This window comes from Canis lupus, chromosome 21 (genome assembly GCF_011100685.1).
Source record: "Canis lupus familiaris isolate Mischka breed German Shepherd chromosome 21, alternate assembly UU_Cfam_GSD_1.0, whole genome shotgun sequence".
In the NCBI taxonomy this organism is placed as follows: Eukaryota; Metazoa; Chordata; class Mammalia; order Carnivora; family Canidae; genus Canis; species Canis lupus.
In genome coordinates, this window is record NC_049242.1 from 32898900 (window position 1) to 32924811 (window position 25912).

The following is a 25912-nucleotide window of genomic DNA, read 5'->3' on the forward strand; positions in this document are numbered from 1 at the left end:
TGTAGCCAGTTAATTCTTGAGCCCAAGAAACCAGAGAGGAGACTGTGAACAGTGACCAAGATAAAACATGACAGGATTGGAATAGGAAAATAGTAACACCAAATATTTACACACAACATCTACCTGATTTGAGGCTCTTTACTGAGTGCTAGGAATGTAGGGAGGAATAGGCCTGTCCCTATGTACTGAAGAGATAGATGTGTAATACAGTGTGTAAAGATAGTAGGATGGGAAGTGCAAGGAAATATGTGTACAAAATAAATGAACGAGTAATGGCTGGAGTGGGAAGACTTCACAGAGATGACACTGGAGATGAATATGCCAGTATATGGAAAGTCCGGGCTGGGCTTGGCCACAGATGGGGCTCGGGATTCAAGGTGGAAGTCACAGGAATGGATATAGAGACATTTTGAAGGCAGACTCCAAGATATGGGGCAGTGAAGGACAGGCATGGCCCCTGTACATTTTCTGGCCAGAATAACCTGTAGAATGATGATGCTATGGATAATAGAAGATTACTGCTACTACTACTAATGGTTATGCATACTTATGTGTCAGGATAATTTGTTAATTCTCCAAACATAAGGGGAGAATCATTGCTCTTATTATTCTCATTCTGTGGATGAAGAACTGAGACATGGAGAGGAGGGAGCAGAGTCATAGTTTAAACTGAGGCAGCTTGATTCCAGACTGCGATAGCCTTCTTAACTAGACTAAGCTGCCTAAAGAAGTCTTCTGCATGCAGGGAAAAGATGACTGTAAAATAATTTCAAATCACAAGATTTTGTTAGCTATCTTTGCTTCAGTCTTGGGATACTTTCTCATCAGGACATGGGTAAGGTATAAATATATAGATTTCCTGTCAACCCCAAATTATAACAAAAAGAACTACCAGACTCTGACAAACCAAGGGAAGTTAATTGTGATCATTTAGCATGAAATGTTTGCAAAGGGCATTATAAACATTGATTAGTCATTGATCAGACTTTACTATACTTTCATGAGAGTTTCTTACAGCTGAGACTCTGGCCAAGTGTGTGAGAAGGATAAGGTGAGGGGTATAGAGAATCCTGGGGACTCCTGCTCCTCTACAGTTCTTGAAAGAAATCACCAAAGCTTAAGGCATATCTTCTCAACCCCCATAAGATCATGTTTTGTACATTTCAAACCCTGGTAGGAAATAATCACAGGTGGACATTTGAGCTGTTATCTACTATGCAGAACTTATGTTTAGGAAAAACTATTGAATGATGCTGTAAGAGACTCCATTTTGTGAGATTATTTGTTTCTATTTGGAAACAATCAAATGATTCTGAAAATAGGGTCAGTGTGGTGGCTGGTGGCTGCCATAAGGGAGGAAACTTTCCCAGGGTTATTCTTGGTCTCAGCCTTATCAGGGTACAGAAGAGACTGCAGGTAATTAATATACTTGATGGCAGCTCTGAGAGTTTCCACTTTGCTGAGTCGTTTCTCCAAGTACTCCTCAGGCAGATGATGTCGGAGCTGGGCATAGCCTTCATTGACACACTTTACCCGCTGCCTTTCCCGCTCATTCCTTTTCCTGATAAAGGCTGGCCCATAGGAGTATTCACACCTTCTGTAATTTGGATAAGACATTGGGAAGGCGAAGGGGCAGGGTTCACCGTAATTTTCCATGATCAGGGAATCGCTGGGAAAAGGCAGCAATGGCAGATCTTCAGAGTAAGGTGACGGCACTGAGGCATCAGGATACAGTTGGAAAGTGACCATGGGGTCAAGATAGAAAGACCTGGTCAGTGGCAGGTGGGCAGATTCAGAGACAGCAGGTAGTTTTTCTGGCAGATTAGAGTAGCTTCGATTGTCCATCATTTCCTCTTTAGCCTGGAAACATAACCAAGTTTATTAATTTGACCAGATCAAAAGAAAGCAGATAGCATGGACTTTCTCAGAGATCAATGTTTTAAAGCCTTCTCTGCTTTGATGAATACTTTCTGAGCTCATTCTGAAAATGATATGGGGTAGCCATACTCTGTGGGTAGTAAGAGAGGATTTTTTGGTAGTACAGAGAAACATTAAGTAACATTGACTCACTTTGTGAGAAAGTTATTCCTTTTCAACTCTTTCAATCCTGGTGATTACAAAGATACAGTTTTAATCTTGTAAGAGTGTGTGTGTGTCTTCCACCCTACTAGAATGCTTTCTGATCCTCCTTAGATGGAAGTCTTCAACAAATGATAGTATCTACTAGAATTTAATAATATTTTGCTGTTAATTTCTATCGTGAATTATATTGATTTCATGCTTATGTCAGTGATACAAAATTTCCTTTAAAAATATATCTGCTTGGAGGTACTTGGGTAGCTCAGTCAGTTAAGCATCTGCCTTCAGCTCAGGTCATGATCCCAGGGTCCTGGGCTCCTTCCCAGCAGGAAGCCTGCTTCTCCCTCTGCCTCTGCCTGCCACTCCCCCTGCTTGTGCTCTCTATCAAATAAATGGATAAAACCCTTTTTAAAAAAATAAAAATAAAATAAAAATACATCTACATGAACAAATTGAGGGTTGCTGGGGAGGAATGTTGGGACGACGAGGTAACTAGGTGATGGGCATTAAGGAGGGCATGTGATGTGATGAGCACAGGGTGGTTTGTGTGCGTGTGTGTGTTTTAGATTTTGTTTATTCATGAGAGACAAAGAGAGAGAGACAGAGACATAGGCAGAGGGAGAAACAGGCTCCCTGGTGCGGGACTTGATCTCGGAACTCCAGGATCACGCCCTGAGCCAAAGGCAGACGCTCAACCGCTGAGCCACCCAGGCGTCCTGAGCATGGGGTGTTATATGCAACCGATGAATCACTGACCTCTACCTCTGAAACCAGTAACACATTGTAGGTTAGTTAATTGAATTTAAATAAAATTTTAAAAGTACATCTACTTGATTAAAAAATGGCACTTCAAGAAAAATAATAAGTAAGTAACAGGACAGGTAGAACCGGGATAATAAACTCCATGAAGTGCATATAAGTAACTAAAGTTTGGGAAACACTGAAGTACCACAATATTCAAATACATGTTGGAGACACTACAAACAAGTTAATGATCATGCAAGCTCACGGGCATAGCCTTCTTAAATAATACCTGTTATGCCAGGGGCAAAACCAAAAATAAAAATAAGAAAGGAAAAAAAAATAAGAAAGGAATCTTTTGCTTTTAAAAATTCACTTTAGGATCCTTTAAATAGGAAACTCACCTAACCAATTTAAAACATAGTCAAAAAATAAAAAAATAAAAAAAAAATAAAAAAAAAATAAAACATAGTCAATTTACCTATTTTTACTTCCACAGAACTTTAAATATATTGAATGAAGTGAATCTGTATTTAGTTTTTTTTTTTTTTCATGGAACATAAGGATAAAGCATTATACCCCAAGAGGTCCCAAACCAATACAGTCCTTTTTTCTGAATAGGTCTTCATGTATCTCATTTATTAAACCACCTTTTTACCTTTGACTACAATAATAAAACCACAACAGATTTTACAAAGATGTTGCAGTTTAATTACTAAACTGGGAGGCAGGGTAGTGCTGTAGGAAAAAGAACGGTTTTTCTTTCAGTTACAACACCCCTGAGTTTCAATCTTGGCTTTGTGCCTTCCTAGCTGTGTGTCTTCAGGCAAGTTCCTTAACCTTTCTGAGCTTCACCTCTTTCCTATGATCAACTGAGGTATTAACTATTCTGCAAGGTGGTTGTGAGGATCAAATGAAAAAAGAAAAAAACATAATGCATAGGCGTTAGTGCTTTTCCTCTTTCCTTTCTTTACAGATGAATACTTGTTCAGTATCCATTTCTGAACTGCACCCTACAGAAAAACCTGGCTTATATTTTCCCTAACACTGGAAAATCAAACACTGATCTATCCAAAGCATATTCGTTGAGAGATGACCATACCTAAAATGGAGAAGCAACAAGAAATCTGCCTTGGGCATCCAGAAAAGAGGGAAATATGACTTTCTGTTAATTCCTCAGGGTGTGATTTTTCAACATTTTTGGGAATGAGGGCTTGACCTGTATGCTTGGCATGTGTAGAGAAAACAAGGCCACTTTCCTCCCCCCAACCCTGTTTATGAGCAAGATTGGATAACATAGTCACTTGCTTCTCTAACTGAGCAGAGCAACAACCTGCAGCCTAGCACCATGTAATGAGAGGAGCCACCAATATGCACCAGAATTCAAGTGCTGTGAAGCGTATCACTTTACGGTGTGAAAAAGCCTAGCCTATCTAGTATGGCTGCTGAAAGACAAAAATGACTGTGAAATCAGAAAGGGAAGTCTGCGATGGTTGATAGGGGGTGAGGGGCAGAGAGGGTGAGAGGGGAGGGTGAGAGGGGAGTGCGATGATAAGAAGTCATGGTGGGACACCCTGGAAAGGAGTAAATGCCAGGGAAAGCTCTTCCTAATAGGGGGCTGGGGTGGGGGAGTGGATGAGATAAATGTGAAAGGCTCAATTAAGAATCAAAACAAAGGAACAAGAAATGAAAGATTCCAAATTACTGACCAAATGGCCTAAAATATTTCACTTAAAACAAAAATCTCTGGAAGATTAAAAACTAGCCAAGATTCTGTCAAAAATAAAAAGTTGCTAAGAGAAAAGAGTTAGGGAATTCCCAAGACAGGAATTCGAGGGGGTAAGAGATCAAGAACATGTATGGCGGAAGCTACAAAATGATGGCACAATGGGGATGGAGCCTGTCTTTCTACATCTCTGAGAACAGCAGAGCCTTATCTCTGCCTATGGCTAGCAAGCCAGAACTGACACAGTAGAGTATCAAAATGCAAAGCAGATGTCAGCAAAGCCAATTACACATAAGAATTCTTGAGGTATAGTTTTATCTTGACAGATAATTTTAATGTCTTAAACCTTGGCCCAGATGAAATCTGGGTAATTTATATATGCCATGGGTACTTAACATTTTCTAGGCTTTAAGTAGACTATGCATAATTCTTGGGTAAAAAAATTTAGTGTCTCTGTAGACACACTGTTGAGCAGCTTTTGTTATTGGGCATTTCCCAAAAGTTCATCAATCAGTGTAATGGCATTTAAATATGATCATCTTTTATTAAAAAAAATTAATCACAACACAACAGAGAGAATGAAAAACTCAGTAGAGGATCAAGATAGAAAGCCTAGTGGAGGATGGAAGTGTTTGTAGAAATTGAATACAAGTTTTTAAAAGAAAGCAATATGGACTATTGGTGCTGGGGCTTTGCAGTTCCAGATACATGCACAGCTAACTAATGCACCTATCTTGGGAAAATCTCAGATTTCTGTCTTCTGGGAAATAAATGATGAGGTCTTACTGATAAACTCCTAAGAGATTCTGGTAGTGCTGCTTGGCATAAAATTTCAACTTTTCAAAGGTATTAAAAATATCTAGCATGTAAAAAACAAAACTCTGTAACTGCACATATAATTGACTTATGGAATGTTAGAGATGGAAGGAATCTTAGAAATCCTCTTATCCAATCCCTCAGACTGTGAGTTGGCTAAGCTTGCAGAGCTGTCAGCAGAGCAGGGGTCAGAACCTAGGACTCCTGATTTCCAAACCAAACCCTTCCCACTCCTCCAGATGATTTAATCACCAGCAAAATCTGAATCTTTTAACATATGGGCATATTTAATAGTTTAAGACAATGGAATCATCAGTTGATAAAATTCATCGTTTATCAACTGTGCCTGGGAGTTTCCTTAAAGGCCGTGTCCCCCCCCCCTCCCCCGGCCATGGGATACTCTGGAAAAGAGTCTCTTACCTGTTTTGTCGCTGAGATGCTGTATTTGGGCTGTGTCAGCCTTAACCTGATTTATAAGTGATCATTTAGTAACTATATGCAAAGTAGCTTACAGTTAAACAGAACTGCTTAGTTCTGGTTTAGCTGTTTTTTTCTACCTAATATGTAGATATGACAACATATAATAATACTAAATAGAAAGGTTTGCTTACAAAACTAGACTCTTGTAACATACTCTTTTGTAAAAACAATGCCTCCTCATTCATCTGGTTTATATTATTTTCTATCAAAATTACTTATGAAAAATATCTGTAAGTAATAGTCTCACAATGTTGGTCAATATTCTTTTCCGTAGAAGTTAAGGCCATAACCAGGAAGGTCAATATGAACCTAAATTTTATTAAAATATCTTTAAATTTTATTTTCCTCTACTTAGATCTTATTTTTGAGTAATTTTAGATGCACAGCAAAATTGAGCAGAAAATACAAAGAGATCCCATATAACCCTTTCCCTACACTTGTATCTCCTCCCAGTAATTTATTTGTTACAACTGATGAACCAATATTGACGCATCATCACTCAAAGTCCATAGTTTACCTTAGGGTTCCCTCTTGGTGTTGTACATTCTATGGGTTTTAACAAATGTGTAATGACATGTATCCACCATTATAGTATCATACAAAATAGTTTTACTATAAAAAGCCTCCGTGCTCCACTTTTTCATCCCTCCCTGCCTCATGACAGCCACTGATTTTTCTTTTACTGCCTCCATAGTTTTGCCTTTTCCAGAATGTCATATAGTTGGAATCACACAGTATGTAGCCTTTTCAGATTGGCTTCTTGCACTAATAATATGCATTTAAAATTCCTCTGTATATTTCTGTGGCTCCATAGCTCATTTTTTAGTGATGGATAATATTCCATTGTCTGGATGTATCACAGTTTACTTATCCATTCACCTACTGAAAGACATCTTGGTTGCTTCCAAGTCTTGATAAAGCTGCTATAACTATCTATGTGCAGGTTTCTGTGTGGACATAAGATTTCAACTTATTAGGTAAATACCAAGGAGTGTGATGAGTGGATCCTCTAATAATTATTAAGAAACTGCCAAACTGTTTTTCCAAAATGGCTGTACCATTTTTGCAGTCCCATTAACAATGAATGAGAGTTCCTGTTGCTCCACATCCACACCAGCATTTGGTAGTGTTAGTGTTCTAGATTTTGGTCATTTTAATAGGTATGTGGTAGTAGCTCACTGTTGTTTAATTTGTATGTCCCTAATGACATGATGTGAAACATCTTTTCACGTGCATATTTGCCATCTGTATATTTTCTTTGGTAAGGTGTCTGATCAGGTGTTTGGTGGCCCATTTTTAATCAGGTTGTCTTATTATTGAGTTTGAAGGGTTCTTGGTATATTTTGGGTAATAGAATTTTATCAGATATGTCTTTTGCAAATATTTTCTCCCAGTCTGTGGCTTGTCGTCTTATTTTTTTGACATAGTCTTTCACAGAGTACAAATTTTTAATTGTAATGAACTCCAACTTATCATTATTCCTTTCTTGCATAGTTTATGTTTTAGTGTTTTATCTAAAAAGTTATCACCAAACCAAAGGCCATCTAGATTTTCTCCTATGTTATCTTCTAGGAATTTTAATTTTGTGTTTTACGTTTAGGTCTATGATCCATTTTGAGTTTTTTAAATGGTGTAAGATCTGTGTCTTGCTTTTTTTTTTTTTTTTTTTGCATGTGGATGTATAATTGTTCCAGCACCATTTGTTGAAAATACTTTTCTCCGTTGTATATTGCCTTTGTTCCTTTGTCAAAGATCAGATGACTACATTTGTGTGGTCTATTTCTGGGCTCTCTATTTATCTGTCCATTCTTTGGTCAATACCACACTGACACTGACTTGATTACTATAGTTTTATAGTAAGTATTGGAGTCAAATAGTGTCAGCCCTCCAACTTTGTTCTTTTCCATTAACATTGTGTTGGTTTTTCTGGTCTTTGCCTCTTCATATAAAGCTTTAGTATCAGTTCGCTAATATCCACAAAATAACTTGCTGAGGTTTTGGCTGGGATTGTGTTGAGTCCATAGATCATTAGGAAGTACTGGATAGCTTATGGAGTTATCCTAACCATGGATATGGAATATCCAGTTATTTAGTTCTTTGATTTCTTTCATCAGTTTTGTAGTTTTCCTCATATATATTTTGTTAGATTTATACCTATTTCATTTTGGGGAGTGCTAATGTAAAAGGTATTGTGTTTTTAATTTTACTTGCTCGTTGATAATATATAAGAAAGCAATTGACCTATGAATATTAACCTTCTATCTTGCAACCTTTGTATAATCACTTACTAGTTCCAGGAAGTTTTTGGGTTTTATCAATTCTTATGGATTTTGTACTTAGACAATCATGTCATCTGTAAAGTTTTATTTCTTCCTTCCCAAGCTGTACGCCTTTTATTTCCTTCTCTTGTTATTGCATTAGCTAGAATTTGTAGTATGATGTTGTAAAGTGATGAGAGAGGGTATCCTTGCCTTGTTCCTTCTCTTAACAGGAAAGCTTCTGTTTAAGTATAATGTTCGCTGTAGGTTTCTGTAGATATTCTTTATAAAGTTGAAGGATTTCTCCTCTATTCCTAGTTTACTGAGAGGTGTTTTTTTTTTTTTTTAATCATAATTGAGTGTTGGGTTGTGTCAAATGCTTTTTCTGCATCTATTGATAGGATCATGTCATTTTTTTTCTTTAGCCTGTTTACTGTGATAGATTTCATTGATTTTTGAATGTTCAATCAGCTTTGCATACCTGAGAATAAATTCCACTTGGTTGTACTTGAACTTACTTACATCCTTTAATACTAACAGTAAAATCAATAAGTTTAGGTTAGGTTTGTAGATTTAAAAAGACGTTTTTACTAGCCAAAAAACCCATTAAGAACTCCTAAAACCTCAACCTTATTAATTTAATGTAATTTAATTATAATTTTTGCCAATAATTTTTAGAACAAGCCCTCCTTCATGAATTTTTCTCTTTATGAATTTTAATCTCTCAATTTGTCAACATTTGTATACTTTCAGGGCCTGAATTTTAATCTCTCAATTTGTCAATATTTGTATACTTTCAGGGCCCCATCTAAGTACCCATACATTTTTTTTCTTTCTCCTTTTTTCTTCACACACACATGCACACACAGATAATTTGGTACCCATATTTTATGATGAAACTGTTATAAAACAGTAGTCTCATAACAGAGTACCAAATGTCTTTGTATCTTCAAGTTTATCATATAGCAAAAGAAGAGGAGAGAAACACTGGTGTTTTAAAAATTATTTTTATTATTACATTCCAAAGAGAACATAGGAGGAAAAAAGCCAGTTATCTAATAACTGTTATACCTTTCAGAGAGAGGCACCCAGAAAAGAACTCCAGTTTTAGTTCAAAGCTGCACACATTAGAGCTCAAACAGCTGCCTCTCCACCTGACCGGAAATGTTGACAAATGTGTGTATGTCACCAATCCAGAGACGCTTGAGGTTAAAAGAAAATTCCTTTATTGCAAATGTCCAAGTTCTTAGGATTCATCTTTAAAGATACTAGAAGATGAGAAAGACCACACACACCAGACTATGTTTAGTCATTAGAGTAAACTAGCAAATTGCTAGTTTGTTCTAGGATGCATTGCATCAGACATCACAGTACATGAGGAAAATCTGCATTTTATGAAGAGCCACCAGGTAGTTCAAATCCACTTTATCATGAAGTGCAGCCACAGGCCAACCAAATACCTAGATAATATAGTCAGTGCAAAATTCAAATGGGTAAGTCAGGGCTTTGATGAGGCTGGCTACACTGCAAAATAGAAATGAAACTTGAAAATAGAATGTTAAGTCTATTTACAAAAGTTTGTTTAGTAAAGTGACTTGAGAAAAGTTATGTTAGCCACTTCCCACGCATCCCTCCCCTTCCCTGCCAGGAAAAAAAGAAAGAAAAACACCTGAAAATTATCTTGAAAACCAAGTTAAAACTGTGTGGTGAAAAAGAGAGTGCTTGTTCCGGGTAAAGGACTTCAAGATAATTTACAGGCAGACTTATTTTTATTAGTAAAAGTCACAAATAGGAAAAAGGTTAATTGGCTGATTTTGAGGTGTGTGCTTTTAAAAATGTCTGTATTAATATGTTAACAAGAAAAGAAAATACCAAGCACATTTTTGTCTCCCAATTCTGAATTTGCCAGCAAGAGTTGGTGAAATCAGCAGGGTATTAAAACAAAACCCAGGAAAACTCAGTCAATTTTTTTCAGTTGTCTGCCTCATTTCTTTCTAATCACCTTCAATTGATTTCCAGTTAGCTGAGGACAACATGACGGTCAAAGACGGATTTTCGCTGCTCTTGAACTTGAAGCTTCCAGCGCTGCTGTGCATACTCTACCTTATTCAGCACATTGGCTCGACTGCGGGAGCGGGCCAGCACATCATGGGCGTTTGCAAAAGGCTGGTGATCCTGAAAGTCCAAGAATGGAGAACATCAGAGATGGCATGATCAGTGTAAAACACACACACAATACAGTAATTATCCAGCCACAGATGGGGGCATCTGGACTTCACAAACAACAGACCATCTTTTTGGCCAAGCACTCCTAGGCACTCACGTGCCAGAAGTAGAATGAACTCAAATACAGAAATAGGTGGTTCAAGTCATTTGAGTGATGAGGAGGTTATTTGTGAAATGTTTCCACAAGTCATCATTTCCAAAGACATTTCCCTTAAGAAGCATGGACCAAGACAAAGACAGTGGTCATTTATGTTAAAGACCAGCCTTCCCTGACAACTAGGGGGAAAAATCTATCTTCATGTTAATATCCATGTTACAGATAGGGAAAGTAGAGCTTTTCCTTGCTGAATTCGATACTATATAGCTAATCTGGCAGAGGAAAAACTTGTCTTAATTTCCTGACTCCCATTATATTAGAATTATTACTTGCCACCTTGGGGCCACATTCACCCTTGGGAGAAGAGTTGATAGGATCTTGTCTTTTAATAATTCCCTGCACCTTGAACACATACACTAAATGGACTGATTTCCAAAATCCTTTTCATTTCCACCTCCCCCAATCTGTAATGAAGAGACACAGCTTAAGCGCTACCATCACCCTCTATTACTAAGGACAGTAAGGATTTATTACATCAGCATTTTTATTAAACACCTGAATCTTTCACTGCTGAGCACTCAGGGTTTCCATGTTAGTTGCTGCCTTAAGAAAGAGGCTATTGAAGGGTTACCTAGGTATCTGTGTAGAAAACCAACCTAACCTGGTCAAAGTAAACCAATGCCACTGATGTTTGTAGTCATGACACAGGAAACCACCATGCTAATCTACCTATGAATGAGGATATAAACACAGCTGCCTAAATGACAAAAAGCATTCAATACTAATTTATTGCTTTTGTTTGCCTTTTCCTTGATCTCTTTTTCCTGAACCTTGTCAGCAAAGCTTCTAAATGTTCTAACATAGGATCCAAGTCACAAGTTGCACCTCTTATATTAAACCTTGCCTCAAAGAAAGAAATATTGTTTTGCTGTGTATGTTTGCAAAAGCTCTATTATATATCCAAGGCAGGAGTCAGCATGTCTATAGAAAGCCAAACACAACCACATAACTATATATACAACTTTAACTGTGTGGAATTACAACACCTGGTCTTCTTTTTATAGTAGGACACTTATACAATGTCTACATTTCAAAGACATCAAAAAGTTTTCTCTAAGGAATCTTCCCGGTCTTTACTGAAATTTCCTCAACTTTTTGCTTAATGTAGGTAACAGCTTGTTACAAGAGAGGCAAACAGCAAGACCCATGTTTTTAAATTTTTAACCTTGCAAATGAAAATAACAAAAAAAATTCCATAAAGTTCAAAATGTTTCAAAGATTTAAGAAAAAAATTTAAGAACAAGGAAGGCTAAAGCTGTTGGATTACTTGATTTCGCATAAGGAAATAAACTGATCTGAGGTCATCTAACAAATGAACACACGACTTAGTTCATCTCACCTTGACTTGGTGTTATATCATCTCAACACACTGATTTTGTTCAAGTAGATTAAAACAACTCTATGGGAATATGGTGCTTCAATGAACTTGTATATAAAATAGTATTACCATTAGTTTGTTTTGACATAAACAAGACTGGGAAGAAGGATGTACTTTATCAGCAGAGCAGCTCTCAATTTCATAGTCCTGTTATCTGCCCTTCAGGGTAGGGGGAGAAAAATTTTCCTAAGGAACAAAGTTAAAGGGCTAAACAAACCAGTTAATCCTTTTGGTCCATTTTCCACCTATCAAAACAAGAATGAACTAGCTGCTCATGGTCATGGATGCTAGAAGAATGCAAATAGAGATTTACCCTTTTTATATGTTTGTTCTTTTTACACCTGATAAAATTACAATAAATACAAAACATGTTTTAATGCTTTGATAATAGCAATGATGTGTCATGGATATATGATACAATAAATATTGTGACTACTTACAGTGAACTTAACTATTTGTACTCTCACTTGATTTAAAATGCTCTACAGTGAATAAAAATGAAACTGAGAATTTAAGAAAAACATTTTTAAAGGCACATAAATACTAAAGAATTCGCAGATAAGCAACAATTGTAGAAATTTATTTATTTTTGTACAGAGTTGTTACTCTGTATAAATTCATAGCTAAAGGTTAGAAAAATCTCTCCCTGCCCAGCATTAATTCAATAGATATCCAAGAATTAGCCAGACTTGTCAGAGACAATGTTTTCAGTTAATATATGTACAGAATGAATCACTGAACAAAAGGATTATTAAGCACATGACCCCACCAATCAAATGCCTTTCCTACACATTTTCATCTACACATGTGTGCATCCATTTCTTTTGTTCTATGTGTATTACATTAATATTGTTTATTTCTAAAATCAGGAACCAAATATTTAATACTATAAAGAATATAGTTTAAGTCAGACTTTCTATGTGCCTATTATGAAATGGTTTATGTGGCCTTTTTTTTTAAAAAAAGATTTTATTTATTGAGACACAGAGAGAGAGAGAGGCAGAGACACAGGCAGAGGGAGAAGCAGGCTCCACGCTGGGCGCCCGACATGGGACTCGATCCCAGGGCTCCAGGATCATACCCCTGGCTGTAGGCGGCACTAAACCACTGCGCCACCGGGGCTGCCCATTTATATGGCCTTTGACGCATAACATTTTATATGTTAGTTCTCAACTGGGAGTGATTTTGTCCCCCGAAAACATTTAGCAATATCTGTGGACACTTATCATCATGGTTGGGATGACAGGCGCTACTGGAATCTAGTGGGTAGAGGTCAGGGATGCTGCTAAATGTCCTAAAATGAATAGGATAACTCCCCACAACAAAGAATTATCCAAGCTAAAGTGTCAATGCTGTTGAGGCTGAGAAAAATCTGTCGTATGTGAATGAAAATAGCATGGGAACAGTATTTGAGACTCTAATGCTTCTGGTACAAAACCTCCTGTCCTTTAGCTCTCTTTCCCCATTCACCCCATAGGCCTTGTTTCTGACCACATCAGATCTCCAGTCTTGACCTTTCTCTCCCAGCCTATCAATAATCCCCTCCTGGAACTCCTCAAAAATTAACAGGCATTTCTTACATGATTAAAAATAAAAGGTGGAAACATACTATAATTAGTCATTTCTTTTACTATCTGTTTCTGTTTATCTCTTTATTCCTACTACCCAGCAGAGGACCTGATACAGAGAAGTTACTCATTATGTGTTGGTTGAATTAATAAGGAAGCAAGGAAAAAAGAGGCAAACAGAGGTGCTTCTATGAAAGTTCTTGATAAGACACAAATGGAATCTTGCCCAAATAAATTGGATATTCATAATTGATATTCATATGACAACAATGTATTGATTAAAAAGCAGGCTCTGTTTTTAGTAATAACCCAAGCCATCCAGTCAGGATTCCCTCTAATCTTTTACCAACAGTTCCACAAGACATTCCAGAGTAAAAGGACTTCTGACTTTGGTTAGCCCGGGCTCACCCTGGCTTTAGCTTTTGGAATTGGTTCTTGAAACTCTACTGAATTTTATCTATTTTGAGGAACGTAAGCCAATAAAGTAATCCAAAATAAAAAGTAATTTCTAAAAATAATTATATGTAGAATAACAAAACAGTGGAAAATTGGAAAATAGGCCCAAACAGGATAATGATAAAACAATATAATGCTCTAAGCTATACTGAGTAACAAGCTTGTGGACTATGTCAATAACTAGATTTTTTTTTTTAATTACCAGACATTTTTTAATGAAGTAATGTTAACACAAAAAGGAGACCACAAAACAATTTATACACTGATTATACCAACTATATGTATAAATAGAAATGTGTTTTTAAGATAGGAAGAGAATCAGGAATGCTGGTTTTTTCTCTAAAGATCACAGGTTTTTTTAATTTTTTTTTTTAAAGAAGGAGTAGAAAAATGTAAAACATCACCAGGTTATCAAGCTGCACTTCATTAAGAAAAGAACACCGTCTTCATGTTTCCCTTCACTAAAACCTCTTTGCCTTCTAATATATTTGGTCATGCTGACAGGAATAGTACTCAGGCAAGAGCTTGGGGAGAAATCTATCTCACAAGTGTTTCTCAGTGTAAACAGGGAAAGGCAATGAAAATTGTGCCCTTGATACTAAAGGGCAAAGCCTATACAGCACACTCACCAAGGATCGTTAATTTAGACCACCATTTTGATGGCTATCCAGAGTAATTTCCTCATGAAGAGATATATACTAAAATTAGAACAGTCCTTTGCTTCTCTAGTTGATAATCTGCTCCAGCACATGAACATCTATATACAACTACTTTTCACTTGCTGTTTACATCAGATGATGACAAATACTGCCATACACAGCTAGGGAATGCCAAGTACTTACCCCAACATCATCATCGCTCTGTATCAATTGTGAGTGTCCAAACAGGCGTCTCTTCAGTATGGGTTCAACCAGGGTAAGGTACACCATGTACAGAAGTAGAAGGCCCAAAATGGAGAGATAGATTATAATGGTAACCTAAAGGAAGTTGAAAATAAGTTACATCTCTGTTTGAGGCAAAAAATCAGAGTTCTGTGTAATAATAGTGAAGCCATGGTGAAGACTGATTTTTCTGCTAAGCATATAGGATTCCTATACAAACCAAATTCCAACATAAACAAACTCAACTCTTCACCAAAATATTATTTAAAGATAAAGAGAAAAAATGTGTTTTGTCTTTGAGATCTTATTGCAAGTCTTCAGAACTCCATCTTCACCTACTGCTAATCATTTGTCACCACTGCTAGCATACCAAATTTTTTTTCACCTGAATATAGTGTCCTAGATTCAGCAGTACTGTGTTTAGACAACTTAAAGGAACCCTAACAAAGGTAATTCAGATGAATTTCAACAGAACACTCTTTTAGATCAACTTAGATATACAAAAATACATTTAAAGCCAGTGATTTTCCTGAGATCTTGATCTGTGTGCTGTCAAAAAGTACAGTGTGACACCCTTCTCCCCCGACCTCTAGAATGGCTATAATTAAAGCCAGACAGTACCAAATCTTAGCAAGGATGTGGCAAAACTGAACCCTCAAACATTGCTGGTGGGAATGAAAATGGTACAACTATTTTGGAAAACAATATGGCAGTCTCTTAAAAAGTTAAAATAAACTTACCTCTCTAAGGAATCTACCTGACAGGAAAACATATATCCACACAAAGACATGTGCACAAATATTTATGGCAGCATTATTCATAATAGTAAAAATCTGGAAATAACTCAAATGTCCATCAACTTTTGAATGGATCATACAAATGTGTTATATTCGTATAATAAAATGATATTCAGCAACAAAAAGGAATTAAATACTGATAACATGCTGCAACATGGATAAACCTCAAAAACATTATGCTAGGTGAAAGAAACCAGTCACAGAAGACCACATGTTGTATGACTCTACTTATATGAAATATCTAGATCTGTAGAGACACAAAGCAGCATAGTGATTGTCTAAGGCTAGGGGTGGGAATGAGATTAACTGTAAATGGGAATGAGGGGTAATGGGAATGTTGTAACACTGAATTTTTTAAAAATTGTTTTAAATTTCCTATAATGTATTCAGTTACACACTTAACAGTGAGTGGCTTTTAGGGTCTGTAAATTACACATCAAAAACTTAGCTGAATAATAAAAAAAGTACAGTGAGTATTTCTTTACAGGATAGCACCTTGCTGGAGCAGAAACTCTCCCACGGAAATCTTTGTAACTGTTACAGCTGATCATTCCAGATTTCCCATGAGGCCTTTTCTCAGGAGAAATGAATGGGAAGCTCCATATAAAAAAATTGGGGGGAAAAACTGTTAGCCACTATAAAAAAGTAATTGAACTCATTAGAGGTCAAATGGTGATGAGAGTGATCTACCTTTTATTTCCTATAGGAAATACAGGAAATGTTAGAATCCATAAGTGATAGTTCTAGAATAAAGTAGTCTCTCTCCCTCTCTCTCTCTCTCTCTCTCTCTCTCTATATATATATATATATATATATATATATATATATATATATATATTTTTTTTTTTTTTTTTCCCCTCAGGTCTGAGAGGGTAGGAAGAAGAGGGCCTAGACATGCTGTTTTCTCCCTAGCTTCTGGCATATGTGGCCCACAGAAAAGCTGGAATAGCTTTCAGGATGTGCTAATTACACATAGGGCATTTTTGTGCCATTTGACATATCACACCTCTGTTAATATGTCCTAATTACTCCCCAAAGCATCTCAGTGAGACAGGCAGAGAGCAGACCCACTGTTCTGGGGCTATTGTTGAGGATGAGGAAGGAAGGGGTTAGTGGATGGTAAGGAGAGGAGGGAAAAATAGTTGAGTGACTGAAATAGAATTCAGATGTCCAAAATTTTCTTTCTTGTCTAGATACCATCAAGAACTATTCCATAAGCAGGGGCGCCTGGGTGGCTCAGTCAGTTAAACAGCTGCCTTCAGCTTAGGTCTTGATGCTGGGGTCCTGGGATTGAACCCCATCTTGGGCTCCATGCTCAGTGGCAAGTCTGCTTCTCCTTCTGCCCCTCTCCCCTGTTCATGCTCTCTCAAATAAATAAATAAAATCTTAAAAAAAAAAAAAAAATTCCCAAAGCAGAAAAGTTCTTTTTTTTTCTTACCTTGATTGTAACAGAGCTTCTTTCCTCATATTTGCATTCACAGCGTAGACAGTAGGCTTCTACATCAGGCCCTCGCACAGGCATGGGATCCACAACATGAAGGCAATCGCTGAGAAAACAAGGATAAAATATTGCTTCAGCCTACCTGGATTTTCTATACTGATCAAAACTTTTCTATGATCCAGAATAATCACTGAGCTTAAGAACTTAAGGAACAAATAATAAGGGAAGTAAAATCATCGCTCTCTCAATATTAGCAATTTGGTGAGATTTAACAGTCTAAGAACCATAAAGACTCAAGTAGTAGCAATTTTCAAAAGTGCTGCTGTTAACAGTTAAAAATGCACCTGAAAAAATCTCAAATGGGATCGAAAACTACTTAGCACATCAAGTTATATTTAGACTTGTTCATTTACCAAGAAAAATTGCTTTAAATGATTTAATGTATCTTGATGCATTGTTCAAATATCTCTTTTAAGAATTAACATCAATCTTAACTGCCATAGGGTGGTATATGAATGGCTAATCACACTGAATAGTTGCTAAATTCTGAAACTCGAAACTGAGCATTCAAAGGTGCAGAAAGAAATAATTACTTTTGCAGAAAGGAAAAAATTACTTTTCTCAATGAGCAAAAGTCTATTGAAAATGCATGGAGAAATAGGATTGGGACAACGAAAATATTTAAAAATGAAAACTGATTACCCAGAAGGAGTACAAAAAAATAATAAAAGATTAAATGTTTTTGTTGTTGGATGTTCTTTATTTTTTCCCCCATTTTCTAGGGCACTTATTTATTATGGCTTATGAAAAAAATAATTCTATCAAAAAAACCTTTTCCCAGAAATCTGTCAATTCTAGGAAATAATTAAATTATGACTTTCCCCAACTATTAAGAGCCTACTACTCTGTTCACTTTCAGCAAAAATAGGCACACTTTCCTGTTCTGTCAACTGCTGTGCAATTTTCTTTTATCATCTCTTCCATAGGCACTTTGGGCTGCCTCAAGAACTCTATGATCACATCCTGTCTCACCCCACCCATCTTTCTTGAGGGCACCCAATGCTCTAGGCTATGTCTTCCCTTTGCCCAGCAAAATCTACATTTTCATGTCCCATTCCCTCTGAGCTGTGACATGACAGAAAACCCAAACTTTCATAAATGATAAAAATTCAATCAGTTATCCCTAACAGGTAATTTAATTTTAACAAAGAGGGGCACCTGGATGGCTCAGTGGTTTAGTGTTTGCCTTTGTCTCAGGGCATGATCCTGGGGTCCCGGGATCGAGTCCCACGTCGGGCTCCCTGCTTGGAGCCTGCTTCTCCCTCTGCCTGTGTCTCTGCCTCTCTCTCTCTCCCTCTCTCTCTGTGTCTCTCATGAATAAATAAATACAATCTTTTAAAAAATAATAATTTTGGGCAGCCGGGTGGCCCAGTGGTTTAGCGCCGCCTTCCACCCGGGTGTGATCCTGGAGCCCCGGGATCGAGTCCCACGTCAGGTTCCCTGCATGGAGCCTGCTTCTCCCTCTGCCTATGCCTCTGCCTTTCTCTCAGTGTCTGCCATAAATAAATTAAAAAAAAAAAGTTTTTTAAATAATAATTTTAACAAAGATACTAATGAAAAAATAAGCCTCAACTGGTAGTATGGTAAGGTCCCACAACTCACACCATACAAATCTGTTATCTGTTCCAAACATAAAGAAGACCAGGAATGTTTCCAGCTGGTTACAGGCATAAAATGGGCATAGAAGCTAATGTCCCATTCAATCATATAGGTTATCCAGACCAACACTTTCAGAGAGGTCACCTGCACAAGATCACAGAGTAGATTAGAAGCCAGGGTTTCTACCACCTAGGTCAGCTCCTCTGTATTTCTCTGAACCTCAGGAAAACAAGACTTATCTCCTAGTTTCCTGTTTCAGCTTCAGAGGTCTTCATAACAATAGCTTAGAATTACTTGGGGAACTATGTGTTGAGTATTGAGTGTTTCTTTTTAAAGTACAGATATAGTTTAATAACAAGGAGATATTGAGCATTATGCAAAAGTTGTGCAGGATAGGAGAGGAAGGTTCATTCTGGCTGGCTAGTCAGTCATAAATACAGAACCCAGAGCCAGAACTTGACCACTCTGGGAACTAGGCAATACCTCCCCCTAGTGCCACAATAAGGATATTGTCAGCTAACCTCACAACCCAAGCATAAACCAGAGAACTCAAACTTTTCCTCAGTCAGACAGCATTAAGTCAATAAAGAATTAGAGTTAACAATGGGACAAAATGGAAGCCAGAAGATAAAACTCCATCTAGGACCAAATAGATGTTGGACACTTTGTAAAGGCATAACATTCTGATTAATCATAACTTGCTTACTCTTCTAAAAACAGTTAACAGTTGAGAACCTATCTCAGGTAAAAGGATGAGCTACAGGAAGGAAGAGGGGAAGAAAAATCACAAACAAGCCTTGTTTTCAACTGTTTATTCTCAAAGCTCCCTGTTTTGACCAATAACCAGAGTGTATGGTATATGGCTCTGTTGGAACCTGGAATCGTAAAATGTCAGTGAAAAGATCAGTGCTAACCACGTGAACAGTGAGTTCACCTGCTGCTCAACTAAAAAGCATCACATTCTATTACTGATAATAAACTAAATGTAGGTATTTCATATACCTGGAAAATGTATAGGAATAACTTTAAAAACGTATGAGTTTTCTTGTATCATAAAAGTAACTTGATTACATAAAATCTGTAAGAATATAGCTAAACCTCTGTAATATGAGACAATTTAAAGTGGAACACAAGTTCATAAGAAGCTTTCAAAAATGTAGTTATTAAATATCAGATTCAACCTAAATGTTTACCATGGGAAGAACAGACAATGGCATCAGAATAAAGAAACATGCTCAAAAGCTGACTTTTCTTTTTCAAAGTCAACTTGAAATACTGTAACCAAATGAATTTAATTTTGCTTTCAAAGTTTTGCTTGCTATTTAGCTGTGAAATTGGGTACATGTGCAAGTTCCTAGCATTTGGAGCTATTTTTCTTGTATGCCTATCCCAGCAATCTTCCACCATGTTTACAAATCATAAATCATAATAGCATGAGAAGGAGCCCATCCATCCTATCCATCCTACTACAAACAACTGCTTCCCAATCATTTTATGCTATATGTAGAAAAGCTATCATTTGTAAGGTCCATAAATAGAGAATGCTGGTGGTGGCTAGTGAGTCAAGAGCCCAGTCCTCAGAGGACTGCTTGACTACCCCAAAGGCTGAGGGAGCAACTTCTTGACATACCTATATCCATGGCACACCAAGTGGGAAACTATGATATACATGGCTCATTCCCATTCCTTCCTGAGCCTTCTGACACTTTCAAGCATAGTCTTCTGTATTAGGCAATACATTATCAAAACTTACAAGTTATGAAAATTATAACCCAGATAAATGAGGCCTGTGGACCTTCCAGTGAAAAACAAGAGAGAGGACTAAAATTTAGGAGGGCACGGAAGGTAGCCATGGGCAGTTTAGTGCCACAAACTCAGCTCTGTCCCTTATAAAACCCTCCCTACTTGGGAATCAGTGTTTTGGCTAGATTCCTTTAAGTTTACATCACACATTCAGGGCCTTACTTTCACTTTTTCAAATAGAAGTGGAATTTGACACTTACACTTAAAAAGAAATACAGGTGACCCTTGAATAACAGGGGTTGAACTGTATGGGTCCACTGTACACAATTTTTTTTCAGTAGATACAGTATACTACTGCAAATGTATTTTCTCTTTCCTATGATTGTCTTAATAACATTTTCTATTCTCTAGTTTACTTTATTGTAAGAGTACAGTATATAATACATGTAACATAAAATATATGTTAATCAACTGTTTTATTGTTAAGGCTTCTGGTCAACAGTAGGCTATTAGCAGTTAAATTTTGAGGTAGTCAAAAGTTATATGAAGATTTTTGACTGTGCCAGGGTCAGGATACCTAAGCCCTACGTTGTTCAAAGGTCAACTGTATTTAAAAAGGAAACAATACATTAGATGAACATTCTGGGCTAACAGTGACAACCACAGAAAAAAATCTGACAGGTATGTCAGTAATCTAGAATACTTACCAATCTTTCTGAGATATGTTCTTATTATAAATATGCCCAGAATTATCTTTATAGGGAGGACAGATACATTTACATCGGACATCCTCGAAATTCTGTAACCAAAATGGAAACTTAGTATAGCTTGTTAACAATATCAATATTTTTAAAAACTGCACCATATACATTTTGCTAAGCGTCCCCTGCCAAATATTCTAAAACTATTCATTTTGAGAGAGAGCTTTTTAAAGCTACAGGTTCTTTTTTGTAATGCTAATGAATCATTATATAGTACACGAAATTATTTTGAAATAATACGTGTATGTGATCTGTGATTTATTAATCACATTTATAGGTCACATGACAAACTATGCTATCTACCTGCCGGTAAAAAAGGCACAATAGACAGATAACTCTACCTGCAAATAAGGATCCGATTACAAAATTACTCACAAAACAAGTCACAATTCTTCTAATTACTATCTTTCCACCCTTTAGTAGAATGGCATGGATATGGATAAAGGGGGTTGGACCAGGGCTCTACAGAAGGGGTGAAGTTTTAGAGGCACTCAGTTATAACTAGAAAGCAAGTACATAAGGGCAGTAGCTTATGTCTAGCTGAGATCAGTTTGGTCTACCCTCCCCAGGAAACTTTGCTTCTAATCACTGGTAGACAGAGAGGATAACTAATGATAAAGCAAGTTTCAAGAGGTGGAGAAAGTGGTGACTAAATATATGAATACAGGAAATAAGAGAAGCTTCATTAGCAAAGGGGAATTTATCTGAGAGGGCAAGTGGATCATTAGCTCCCGCCCTGCCCCGCCCCCCAAGGCCCACTGTTCCTTTATATGGTGCTATGTCTGGCAGAGCTGTTGACAATGGATTCATTCAGCAACCACTTAGTGAGCATTTGCTCCATGTTGGACCTTGTGCTCAATGAAGTGGATTCAGATAAGTGCAAGACAGGGCTCCTGCCAGTAATCAGGACACACCCTAATGGAGACTGACAGATAAATACATCATTACAATATACTCTTGAAGTGATGACAGGACATATGCAGAGGATGCCAGCAATGTTTTGAAAGACACGAGACTTGCTGCTTTCCCTATTTCTGGTAGGAGGTAGCAAAGATTTCAACAAGAACTCCCGATCAAAACCCCCTGAGCTGTCTGCATTAAACCTGTCTTTCCCAACCTGTCCCATATTATGGATTAAAGCTATTTTTTAAAATGCAAATGTCAATCTGTCTTCCCATCACATTAAGGTAAATTCCTTCCGTTTTCTCCAATAAGGAGCTAGCTCATCAAGGAGGACGCACAAGTGTGTACCAGGGGCAAAGCAGGTCTGGAGGGTGGGAGCATGAAGGGGGCTATAAAGAGCAGCATGAGGAGGCTGGAAGGACCCAGAAGTGGAGCAGGGGAGAGGGCTACAACTTTACCTCCCTGTAGCTTGGGCCCTTCCCTTCCCCACTGAATTATCAGGAAGAAAGAAGGCCAAACAAAGAGGCCAAGAGATCCTGGAGGGAGTTAGGTCAGGATATTAGGCTGGTGGTCCTCTGTGTAGGTCCTATTGGGAAGGCAGGCTGCAAGGAGAGGCAAGTTCCTACACTGGGAAGGGAACCGGTTCAGGGGTGAGTTGAAATGAGTTCCTAAGAGGGAGGCTTTCCGTGAGGTGGGGGCTTCTGGTAATTCTGGCTTAGGGAACGGGGGCGGGGCAGGAAGAGGGCTGTGAGGCAGGTGGAGGGCGCGGTGGGCTTCAGGAGCTTAGGGGTGGAAAGCTAAAGGCTCTCAGAGTTGGAAACGCTGTAAGGTTTGAGGCGGTGCCGTCGGCGCTGGGAAGGGGACCTTCTAGGAGGGGGAGGAGCGCGTCCGGGCTGCGGGCGCTGTCGCGGCTGGGCGGAGCTGGGGCGGGGGCGGGGCAGGGGCAGGGGCGGGAAGGAGGCGGCGCGGCCAGGGCTGGGGGTGCGAGAGCGGCCGGCACTGCCGGAGTGGCGGGGCTGGGGGCGCCGGTGCGATCGGGCGGGGGGCGGCCTGCAGGTCGGGGTGGCAGGGCCGGGAGAGGCGCGGGGAGGGCAGCAGGCCGACAGACGGCTTTCGGCAGGCCGGAGGGGAGGGGCTCCTGTCTGGAGCGAAGGCTGCGCCGACTCACCTTGGCGGCGTCTGACAGCTGCACCAGCAGCAGCACCGAGAGCGCCAGGCAGGACAGGCTGAGCAAGGAGCCAAGCCGAAGGAAGCCTCCCCACACGGTCGCCATCGCTGCCAGGCCCGGCGGTGGCCACAGCCCGGAGCCCCCGCGACCTGGTCCGGGCTGGGGCTCCGGCTCGGGCTCCGGCTCGGGCTCCTCCGCCCGCACTTCCGGCCGGGCCTCGGCGTCACCGGCCGCGCGGGGTCAGCTACGTCACCGTCCGCCCCGGAAACGGTTCCCCGTGCGCAGGCCGCGGAGGCTGCGCGGTGCCGGCGCCCGCCCCGCGAACGCTCGGGCGCGGGAAACCAAGGGGGCGCCCCTGGCGCGGCAGAGCTCCGAGGCGTGAGGCTGTCCTTCCTGGGCGCTGGAGCAGCGGCGGCTGAGGACCTGCAGGGCCCTGGGGAGTCCTCTCGCCCGGGAGACCCCCAGCAACTCCAGCGACCCCTGCGAGCCCGGAGCCGTCCGTCGCCAGGCCCCCGAGGCTGGGGCGAGCCCAAGCGCCCGGGGCGGCTTGCGAGGGCAGGTGGCAGGCGTGGAGGCGGCCACGGGACTGACGGCCGAGCCATGCCTTCCGGGAGGCCTACCCCCAGCCGGAGGGCCGTCCTCCCCGGCACTTGGCCCCTAACCTGCAGCCCCTGCGCCTCCCGGACGCCGCTCGCGGCAGGGCTTCCAACACGCTGGCTTCGGCTTGGTCTCCCCGCTTGCCTCCCGCTGGGGCCTGACCGCCTAGACCCCAGCCTGCTGCACGAACCGCGCGTCAGCGGCGCGGCTGAGTCGGGCCGGGCTAGGTCTGGCTCCGGAACGTGTGGAATTGGCCAAAGAACCGCCCTAGTAGCCTCCTCCGCCCGGGACTCCAGTAGTTGGGGAACTGCGGTGCTACGATCCTATTAAGGGCGGCTGGCCTCGAAGTCAAGAGTTGGGGGAGCGCTGACCGGCCTTGCAAGTGCGGGTCATCCTCTGCAGGTAATTTAGGAGGACCCTGGAGATGGCGCAGTGTCTCCAATTAAAATATTTTTCAGTTAATGAAGACATTGTGGAGCGGGATAGTGGAAAGAATACAGAGCTCATCACCACCACTGCAGATTTGCTGAAGGACTTTGGGCAAAACACTTACCTTTCCTGGGCCTCTGGTTCTTGGTTCACTATGGGGAGATTGAACTCTTATCTATGGATTTCAAATTCTCCCATGTTTCTTAAAATCTTTAAAACAAAAAAGTAGTCTTTTCCTAGTTTTCAGAAATGTTTTAATTAATTACTAGACTCTTCCTTTAACTTAAAAAATTTTTTTAAAGATTTTTTAAAAATTTATTCATGATAGACACAGAGAGGCAGAGACACAGGCAGAGGAAGAAGCAGGCTCCATGCGGGGAGCCCGACGCGGGACTCGATCCCGGGTCTTCAGGATCACGCCCTGGGCTGAAGGCAGCATTAAACCGCCGAGCCACGGGGGCTGCTCCATGTCCAACATGTGGCTATATTTCAGGATCCTGTGAGATCGAGTCACTGCTCTAGGACTGAACCGGTCAGGTGCCCCTCCCGTGTGATTATTGTTGATGCCAGACTCTAACACAAGGTGTCTGATACTATGCCAGATATATTTAGCCCCTTTCAATCCCAAGTGGCAAGTGGTGCCTAGTCCCAGCCAGAATCAGAGGGGTAGGGCTAGATGACCTTTCATCAAAGCCCCTGCAGGCTGTCCCTGTGGAGGTACTGTCACATTAGTGAGATAACAAGTCTTTGTTGTTGGTGTTTTGCTGGCCAAGAACAACTCGGAGGTCAGAATAGTCTGTGAGGCACTGTAGATGTGATTGCTAAAGGCAAGTTTGGGATCAATTTAGGGTTCATTGTCTAGGTCTGATATTTAAGGGTGTGCTCCCTCTGGCTAGAACCTCACAGGTCTTTTCTTCTTCATGATTGAGAGTACAGAGGCTTAAAGTGAATATATATTAATGACTGGTGGGTCTTATCTGCTTATTGGAGAATTAACAAGTGCACTCCTGGAAGCAGCATTTTAGAGTTAGACTGTCCAGTACAGTAGCCACTAGCCACATGTGTCATTGAGCACTTGAAATGTGGCTAATCAGAATTGAGTAAGTGCAAAATATACACTGGATTTCAAAGACTTAGTACAAAAAAAAAAAAAAAAACCTTAGTATTTTTATATTGCTTAAGGTTGAAATATTTCAGATACATTGGATTAAATTATTAAAATAATTTCATTTGTTTCTTTTTACCTTAAATGCGGCCACTAGAAAATGCAATATTTATGTTAGGCATCAGTGTTCTAGAACATAGACTATAGCTCCCATGAGTGGAGTATAACTGTAAGATGGTTGCCTGGCTAGAGACTGAATGAAGACTCAGGCTTGGATAAGGAGAAAGAGGACAGAGCTAGAGCCAAGGGTTTGGGGGAGGTGTGTGTCGGCCAAAAAAATGAAAGTAATTTTAGGTGATGCAATAGAAGTTAAAACAACAAAAAAAAGTAGTAAAGCTATTGGTTCCTTTTGTTCTGCCCTGCTCACACCTAAATAACACTTTCCCCTTAGGTAAGGGGTTTTCTAGCTAGAAGAACTTAGCTGACCTATGTGCACTTCCTTCTGTGTTTGTGGAAATATTTCATAACCTCATGGTAAAATTA

General features: G+C 39.7%; 2 protein-coding genes and 1 long non-coding RNA gene across 4 annotated transcripts; 1 reads left to right on the forward strand and 2 right to left on the reverse strand.

Annotated features, from left to right (window-relative positions):
• Positions 1–911: 911 nt before the first annotated feature.
• ASCL3 (achaete-scute family bHLH transcription factor 3) lies at positions 912–5815 on the reverse strand. Its single transcript, XM_038569001.1, has 2 exons — positions 5783–5815; positions 912–1860 (listed from the first exon to the last, which is right to left on the reverse strand). Exon 2 carries the CDS (start codon positions 1846–1848, stop codon positions 1303–1305), a length of 546 nt encoding a protein of 181 aa, XP_038424929.1. The 5' UTR covers positions 1849–1860; positions 5783–5815; the 3' UTR covers positions 912–1302.
• Positions 5816–9303: 3488 nt separating this feature from the next.
• TMEM9B (TMEM9 domain family member B) lies at positions 9304–23462 on the reverse strand. 2 transcript variants are annotated; one of them, XM_038569002.1, is made up of 5 exons: positions 23239–23462; positions 21114–21205; positions 17002–17110; positions 14728–14862; positions 9304–10275 (listed from the first exon to the last, which is right to left on the reverse strand). In XM_038569002.1, exons 1-5 carry the CDS (start codon positions 23341–23343, stop codon positions 10120–10122), a joined length of 597 nt encoding a protein of 198 aa, XP_038424930.1. In that variant the 5' UTR covers positions 23344–23462; the 3' UTR covers positions 9304–10119. The 2 variants fall into 2 exon arrangements, with proteins under 2 accessions (XP_038424930.1, XP_038424931.1); XM_038569003.1 differs by lacking the exon at positions 21114–21205 and having other exon boundaries at positions 23239–23435.
• LOC119865003 lies at positions 23130–25445 on the forward strand. The gene is made up of 2 exons (XR_005375729.1): positions 23130–24237; positions 24593–25445. It is a non-coding gene; the product is annotated as an uncharacterized LOC119865003 (long non-coding RNA).
• The last annotated feature ends 467 nt before the right edge of the window (positions 25446–25912 follow it).

Coding starts and splice junctions, on each gene's coding strand:
- TMEM9B (XM_038569002.1), bottom strand. CDS start 23,343: ATGGCGACCGTGTGGGGAGGCTTCCTTCGGCTTGGCTCCTTGCTCAGC. Junction 21,206..23,238: donor AGCTGTCAGACGCCGCCAAG/GTGAGTCGGCGC, acceptor TTTTGGTTACAG/AATTTCGAGGATGTCCGATG. Junction 10,276..14,727: donor AGAGCGATGATGATGTTGGG/GTAAGTACTTGG, acceptor TTGGACTTTCAG/GATCACCAGCCTTTTGCAAA.
- ASCL3 (XM_038569001.1), bottom strand. CDS start 1,848: ATGATGGACAATCGAAGCTACTCTAATCTGCCAGAAAAACTACCTGCT.